At 38.2% G+C, this 8,871-nt stretch overlaps 1 protein-coding gene across 1 annotated transcript; it reads right to left on the reverse strand.

Annotated features, from left to right (window-relative positions):
* Positions 1-6: 6 nt before the first annotated feature.
* Positions 7-6,594, reverse strand: LOC147848314 (uncharacterized; the record flags this gene model as incomplete). Its single annotated transcript, XM_087338501.1, has 9 exons — positions 6,454-6,594; positions 5,907-5,978; positions 3,587-3,676; positions 3,467-3,509; positions 830-936; positions 650-745; positions 379-569; positions 232-301; positions 7-129 (listed from the first exon to the last, which is right to left on the reverse strand). Coding segments are annotated over exons 1-9 (870 nt in total), but the record flags the coding sequence as incomplete, so codon positions are not given.
* Between the last annotated feature and the right edge of the window lie 2,277 nt (positions 6,595-8,871).

Consider the following 8,871-nt stretch of genomic DNA (forward strand, 5'->3'; position numbering starts at 1 on the left):
AAGCAGTTGGTCCATTGCAGAGAGAGGGGCGCCAGAGAGACCTGTTGGTACTCTTTGGGATGGATGCATTTGCCCTCCATTTACATTAGCCAGAAGTTGAGCAAGCCAGCGTCTAGTCGTTACATCCTCCTGTCACATAAAGCCCATTAAATTAAGTTAATTAAGTTCATGAAGTCAATATCAACTTACCATCAACATAAAAATAACATCTTTGATGATAAAAAGTTATACTCTTAGGCAATTGCTGAAAGTACTGTCTCGTAGCAACTCTGGAAGACAATTTTTTAAAGCCTCACATGCCCTGTAACAAATAAATGTGGCATAAGACTTTCATATATGTCAAAGAATAGTTAGGCATACATGTCTTGTTTAAATAACCTTGGATTATCTGATAGACGAAGATAGCAACGGATGATATGTTTCAACAGCCGAACAGATGGCTGTTCAGCAAGCATTGCAACCATACTTCCTAGGACAGCTCCTACTGCAAAGAACCTCTCAGCTGTGGCACAAATATAAGCTAGTCCAACATCATCTAAAAGTATCTTTTGCACAATAAATGTTGCAACCTGCAAAAGAGATGCCATAACCTCCATTAATGCAAACAGAAGGAGATAAATATGCAACAAAAAAGTCAGATTGCACTTACTGTTTTTGAGAGTTCACTGCCCATTTCCATAGTGCGAAGACATAAAGGAATAATCTCAGTGGAGAGAAGAAAATTGATCACATCGGTATCATCAACCTGCCAAATGGACCATCGCAGTGAGTATCTTACTTCCAGCTGTTTTAAAAAACTTTTCCAGACAATGGGAAATCTTTGTTATACCTTAACAAGAGCACCAATAACTCCTAAACTGGTCAGACGAAGATATTCAAAAGGTCTTGTTTTGCTGACAGTATTCAAAAATGGGTAGAGATATAATGGTATGTGTGCTGTCAAAACAAAACAAATATGATAACAATAAGAATTATAAGCACCGTATTTCGGCAGGACGTAACACATCAAAATTAAGAAACAACAAAGTATCGTAATCAAGAAACATCACAAATAATGTTATTAGAATCCAGATCAAGCTACCCAGAATCTACATTAAAAAATGGCTAACTGCAAATATGTATAAATATTCAGTGTTAAGGTCAAAGGCACTATTGAAGCCCTACAGCAAAATATAAATGAGGTTTTTGCAGTCACATAGGAGTATGTTTTCATGAATGCGAAACTGAAAACATAATATCAATTATCCAATAACTTTAGATATTGTTTATATGAATCAACAGGAGCCTCAAGTCTGTTGCTGATTTGCCACATATTTATGTAGGACGTGAAGAATGAGATATGAATAGATGCAGGACCAGTACTGTTTTTTTAGATTTGTTTTTATGGCAACGGTGTCTAGTGGTGGCAGGATAAGACTCTTTTCATTTCTCTAATGCAGAACTTAAGGGTTGGAATCAGCCACAATCCAAGAATCTAACTGACGCATTACAATTTGCAAAGAATGCGGACATATAAAAGCACAAAGGCTACCAATTTCGATCATATAAGTTTCAAATTTAGACCAAACTTTCTACTGTTTTTTATTTCAGCAATTACATGAAGCAATCGACAAAAATGACAATTGTTCTTCCATCAGATGCCAATCATCATGTTTTGTTGCATTCCCTGGGTATGAGCCCAATACATTTGTACATATTTGCCACAGACTGGTTGAAGTTAAACCATTCACATTGATTGTCATGGTACTGATACCCTCATGACAGGCAAACCTCAGAGTAGGACTGCTTGGAGACCTATCTCGGTTACTCCTGGAAAACAGCATGTCATAAGGTTTTCCACGATGAGCATATAGATATGAGACTTTTAGATAGTTTCTGTTCCTCAGAGAGCCTTTTTTTGCCTTAATCATAATACATTTCCCTGAACTCTTCATACATGATCAGGATCATCTCTTGGATTGTGAGATGTGGACTAGAGTGCAATAATCAGGATCATACCCATAAAACTTGATTGACGCCGTTACCCACAAGATGCATCACTAAAAAGTGCATTTTCTGAGATTCACGGATGATTCATTTATCATACACCCCAAAAAGCATGCTTTATTCCATGTAGTAAATTCAGCACTCAGAGAATTGTATCTGGAGATAGCTTTCCATAATAGATAATATACCGAGGTAAGGGGAGGTTTTCATAGACCATAGAGCATTCATGGATGTCAGTAAATGGATGGTAAACAAATGAAATTATCTATTCAGGTACTATTTGGGCATCATCGCAAATAGGATGAATTACCATACCAGACATTAAATGTTCTTTATCATGAAATACGCATCATGGTAGAAAGGTTTAAAAAAGCATGCTTTATTCCATGTAGTAAATTCAGCACTCAGAGAATTGTATCTGGAGATAGCTTTCCATAATAGATAATATACCGAGGTAAGGGGAGGTTTTCATAGACCATAGAGCATTCATGGATGTCAGTAAATGGATGGTAAACAAATGAAATTATCTATTCAGGTACTATTTGGGCATCATCGCAAATAGGATGAATTACCATACCAGACATTAAATGTTCTTTATCATGAAATACGCATCATGGTAGAAAGGTTTAAAAAAAACTACAGACATGAAATTGCACCTTTAGAACGTAATGTTCTCCACTGAAGGGACATGCGTGAATGAGAATGACTACAAGCAGTGATAACATGGGGATGTGATCCAATAAAGGCAAGCAGGTATTACCATGCATATTCAATGGTTGTCTGGGGGCTGTCTGGATTGTTCATGAGATGTATCAGACATATAATATAATATGTACGCTGTAGGTTTATAATCATAATCTTCTAGCTGGCCTTCATTTCGCATACCAAAAGAGCTTTCAGCAATACCATATTTCAAAAGTTTCTCCTCACATGCCAGCTAGCCCTAGCCTCTCATCATTGGTGGGTGCTGACAATGTCATATAAGACAATGCTAATGTTGCACCCCTGCTTGGATTTTGCTATTGTGTTGTTTTTTTCAGATTTCTTCTACTCAACCACTTTTTATCTGAAGGTCTGGAAATTATAACCTTGTCAAAGGCTTTATTAAAGCAAGAAAACCAATTCGAAATGCATTTTAAGAGATGTCCCAACTAGCTAGGTGATGGTTACAAACTACCTCCACTTCCTTTATCCATTCTGGTCACGCTACAGTGTACTCTACATTGCCTTTCTTCACTAAGACTCTATGTTAAGGCATGTTTTAAATTCATGAGATAATACATAAGACAGTTATCATTTATGATTCTTTCAATAAATTATACTATTTAGTATATAACTGCAAGATTCTGATTTTGCATAAAGCTTCATTCACAATATTTCTAAAACCTGTACTTATGTAGCATATACAACTCATTTTATGAAATGTCTGGTTTCCATCAATTTGGATATAAATTGCTAGAAAAGGAAAATGAGTTCTCACCATTTAAAAAAAAAGCTCTTGTTTCTGAATGTGATGCTACACACTGGAAAGAAAACATGTGCATGTTCAGAACACAAGCAATAAAGAGATATTTAAAAGAAAAGAAAAATTATATTCAACCTGCAAAAGGGCTAAAGCATTGCAAACACGATTTGATGCACCTGCAGTTAAAGTTGGTGGTGACAGCATTGGATAGATAGACACTATTTCCTGCAAATGATGTTCAATAAGATGGTGGTTCTGCAGAATAAATTGATAGAATGTGGCAAAAAATTGCATATGATGAGAGATAACAGCAGATATAATTTAATTATTTGAATGTCCTATAATTCTCACAGCTTATTACACAGAATCCACACTACAGTAAAAATGACAAAAGGTAAGGCCGCAAACTGAGCAATATATAAATACCCTGCACATGATGTATACACATGTGTATATTATTTATTACAACCAGACTTGGTTCCAATATAAAAGCCAAGAATATGCCGAATCATCAATTACCACATCTTGCTTGGAATGTTGGATGTAATCTACAAAAGAATCAGAAGAGTAAAATTCTTTCATCCGGTTGGGTTGTTGACATAAGAAAATGGTTCAAAAGATGGGGTGTGGATGAACTTTTCGAGCTTTTGGGTGATGCTATGCATTATGTAATGATTGAGGAAAGGTTGGTGGAATCAGTAAGGATGAAATGGGAAGATGCTAAGAGGACAAAGCTAGAATATTACATTGCAAATGTCAACCCTGAATGTTGGTCTCAATAACGCAAGAATGCCTATTGATTGTATCCAACCTTATCTCATTACAAATATGAGTAGTAATGCTCGTAGAGCCCTCACAATAATTCGCACTCAATCTCACAAGTTAGGTATTGAAGTTACATCATGGTATCAAAATGTAACGAATTTAAGGGCATGTAAAGTATGCAATGAAGGCATGGTAGAGGATGAATGTCACTTGCTCTTCACATGCTTGGCATATAGTGCAATTCATTCAAGATATGATGACATTAAGAGGGAGTGACAACATAAGTGCCATACTTAAGACACCACCTAGAAGGTTCAATTCATATGTGCATGCCTTATTCATGCATAGAGACATTGTGCTTCAATGTATGAATACCCCTTTTTGGGAAGGAGACACATATCAAGAACACATGTATACTCTGGTCCCATAGGTCAAAATTGGCCTCTTTATGGACGATAAAAATTCTAATTCTAACAACATCTAAATGTCTATTTATGCAGTGACATATGGTAATGCTGATTCACATCTATAAATGCATAAGACAAAACCAATGTGACATTTGGACCAAGAGTAAGCAATTGTTTACACCACTATGTCAAGTTGGTCCAACAAAATGTCAAAAGTCCAAACAATTTAAAGAAAACAACAAAAATGCAAGGAATCCCTGATGTGATTATTAGAAGACGAAAGACAAGACTTCATCCTCAATCATACTTCACTACTGGACACATTATGAGGTGGAGCTCTAGATTGCTTATATAACAATGAGCTCTATTTGAGAGATTGATGAGAAATCATGAGTTGCCAGTACAGAAAGGACACGGAGAGAATGATTTTCTTGGGGAAAATCATGTTTAGAAAAGTGTTGCTTTTCGAAGATTCTGAAATTAAAATTTGGAAAAACTAAATATATTAACTGAAATTATATGTGTAGAAGAAAAACTAAATATATTAACTGAAATTTGGAAATACCACTTTCCCATTGCATTAAACCACCGTTCAGTTCTCCAGATGTGAAACAGCCATTTCCTGCTTGTATGGCACACCCAAACTTTTTTCTACGATTTGGCTAGTGGAAATCAGAACTACTTCAACAGATTTGCATGTTCTGCTATGTCAAATATGACACATGTCTGCTACCATAGTGCAAATAAATGAAAAAAATACACGTGTCTTTTTCAGATTTCTTGTCAAATGATCACTTCATTCTAGATCTTTCTGCAAGAGTTTAATAGTGAGGCCAATTCCATCCTCAATCTATATCATCACCATTCATTGTACATGTAATATCATAATTTTGAGTGGTGATAATGATTTTGAAGGATTACATCATGCATATGCTCTATGCACAGACTAAAAAACAAGTAAAGGTCAGTTGTATCATCAATTCCATTTTCTAAAAAATAAGGTTTAGAGCCCTGTTTTTATTTGTATTCATAAAAAGAAAAACATTAGTAAATTTTCAGCTCCATGTGTTTTTGTTGATAGTATCTTTTATTTTTATCTTAACTTGAGAATAATATATTTATCAAAATGGTAGTTTAAAACAGAAAGGTGAAATCTATAAGAAAACCAGGTACATCTCTAGCAAGCAATTCATATAGAATATAAATGTTCCTTAAGGAATATAATAAAAAGGACAAAGATTGAATGAAAGCAATAAGAAAAGATCAAAACATAGCTACATTACCTGTAATAGCGCAGCAATTGTTCCACATGAATGCCATAGCATTGGTGCTAGATCTTGAAAAAGCTCCCGTTTCTGCGTAAAAGCACTTGCTACAGCAATCAGTGCAAATTGTCACCATACCTCTCCCTCGCATGTTGTATTGTGGCTATACTATAGTAGCAAGCAATGTTTTATTGGGTTCACTTTTTCACTAATTTACTAGACGACCTTGTGATATGCCTGGCTTAAAATCTCATTAATTTACAAGATGACCGTGTAATATACCTGTGGCCAAATCTCACTATTTCCACAAATTTAATAGATAAAATTGCACTATACCTGGGTCAAATCTCAATTCTTTCACCAATTCACTAGATGATCTAGAGATATACTTGGGTTCAAATCTCAATGATTTCACTAATGTATAGATGCCCTTGAGAAATGTATGGGTTGGGTTCATGACCCTATGGGATTTGCTGGAACATCTTAACGACTAAGCTACATCGTCCTGGCACGGCCTCTCTCTCTCTCTCTCTCCAATTCGAAACACAAAAACCATACTACTAACCTTGGAGAGATCAAGAAGAGCATTTTCCCGCTGTTCAGGTATGATGAGCTCCAAGACGAGCTGCTCTGCAGTCGCCATCTCCTTCTGTCTTCGCTTTTTCTGGGATGGAGGTAAAGAGGAGGGACCGTGAGGAAGGCGAAGGGAGTAGAAGAAGAAGAAGATGAAGAAGAAAGGAATGCCATTCTAAGGCCAGATTTCCGTTTCACACCTTTTGTCCGCCCGGACGGACGCTCCTTCGAATAGCTCCCCTCGGAGGAGACACAGGATTATATCTGATGCCAATTTTTTGTAACGGTTCGGTTTAAACGGTTTCGGTTTAAAACTGGTTTCGTGGTTCGGTTCAGTTCAGTGCAGTTCGAGTTTCAAAATTTTTAAATGGTTCGGATTTAAACTGGTTTGATTTTGACACTCCCAAACCATTGCCGGTTGTTAGTTCTATTGATATTTGCTTGCCATATCAGAGGAATGAATACACATGCGGGTTTGCTTCTTTTATCAAGATGCCACTCCGATTCACCATCATCCTCATTATAAAAATAAAAATAAACGCATGCTTTCCCCACCCCCATCCATGTTGTATTGTGTCTCCTCTCATTTGCCTCCTCTCGAGCTTTCTATTGTTCATCAAACCCAGATTGTGTTCCTCTTTGGCCTGTTGGCTTGGTGGTTTACATTGTAGCATTGAAATCGTAAAAATTGAAAGAGCTGAATTTCAATCCTTGCCATGGGTTGGGCCCTATCTCATAAACCGTACCATGTCTCCTACACAATGTTTACAAGAGTTTCTCCCATGTTGAATTGATGGTAAATTTGATGTTGTGTTTCCTCTCATTTGTAGTTTTTCAAAAAGGGGAGCCTTCGACTCCAAGCAACCCCCGACTCAAAGGCTCGAGCCCGAAACTCCGTCCAACCTCTACGGTCCTCCATGCTACATGTAAAGAATCGATGGTGATTCTTGTGCAACGGAATAGATGTGTGTTATGTGTGTATATGTGTGAGAGAAAAGGAGAGGAGAGAAAAGGGAACACAAGATAGATAAATGAGAGGAAAATAGAATACTCAAGAAGAAGGTGTATATTTCACAAGTAGAATAAGATTTACAAAATGTAGCATAACAAGGAGTCACAACCGACTTAGTATGAAGTAGGAGAAGGGTGCTTTATATATAGTCACCCTCTCTCTTCAGTAACTAACTACAACAACCACTCTCTCTTGGGGAATGTGAAGACTCATAGTCATGGGGAATATGTAACTCATTAGTTATATTCTATGACACATAGTTAATGTGTAGAGAGTAGTGGTGTGACTCTTGACCTTTGGGTAATCATAGATTCTCAAAAGGTGTGTTCACTAAACCCTAAACCCTAAACCCTAAACCCTAAACCCTAAACCTTGTTGCACTATGTTGAGCTTGATTCTCAACACGCCCCCTCAAGTTCAACTCGGGTCGGTTCCTTTCAATTGATTTCCCCTTCGGTTGGTATCCGGTTTGGACGATCTCCGGTATCTGCTTCAGCTCGTACCCGGTTCAGACGGTATCTGGTTCTCGCTTGTACTCCCCCTCAAGCTTGGCAAGTCAGGGATTGTCAATCCAAGGTCTGGCATGAATTGCCGAAGCTTGTTGGCTCCTAGGGCCTTGGGAAGATGTCGGTTGTCTGAAGATTCGTGTTGATGTGTAGAAGATTGACATCTTCGGCCTGAACACGCTCTCGAATGAAGTGGTAGTGCACTTCAATATGGTTTGTGCGTGCGTGGAATAATGGGTTCCGAGCCAGATATATATTGCTCATGTTGTCGCAGTAAATGGGTGTCGGATCCTTGATGGGAACGCCCAGATCCTTCAAAATCCTCTTGAACCATACGACTTCACATGCAGCTACGACGATGCCCCTGTATTCGGCCTCCGTACTCGAAAGTGCGACGGTAGGCTGCTTCTTACTACTCCAAGATATTGCTCCGCTACCGAGCGAGAAGACAAATCCGGAGGTCGATCGTTGATCAACTCTGTAGTCGGCCCAATTGGCATCCGTGTACCCTTCGAGTCGAATTGGTGTGGCTGATGTGTAGAGGATGTCGTAGTCCATTGTGCCACTCGCGTATCGTAATGCTCGTTTAGCACAATCGAAATGGATATCGCGCGAAGTGTGCATGAATTGGCTAATGAGGCCGACCGGATAGTTGAGGTCGGGTCGAGTGATCGTGAGATAGATGAGGCTCCCGATCAATTGTCGATATTGAGTTGGCTCGCACTCGCCTGTGCTGGAGTCGACATCTAGGTTGAGGTTTCGATCGAGAGGGGCTGCCACAGATTTGCACTCAGCCGTCCCGAACTTGTATAATAAGTTGAGAATGTAGTGTCGTTGAGAGTTCATAATGCTGGTTGGAATACGAATTACTTCGATGCCTAGGAAGTAATGA

Source organism: Azolla caroliniana, unplaced genomic scaffold (assembly GCF_043228905.1).
Source record: "Azolla caroliniana isolate FFs.n. ecotype wild unplaced genomic scaffold, voAzoCaro1.0.p SCAF_399, whole genome shotgun sequence".
NCBI lineage: Eukaryota > Viridiplantae > Streptophyta > Polypodiopsida > Salviniales > Salviniaceae > Azolla > Azolla caroliniana.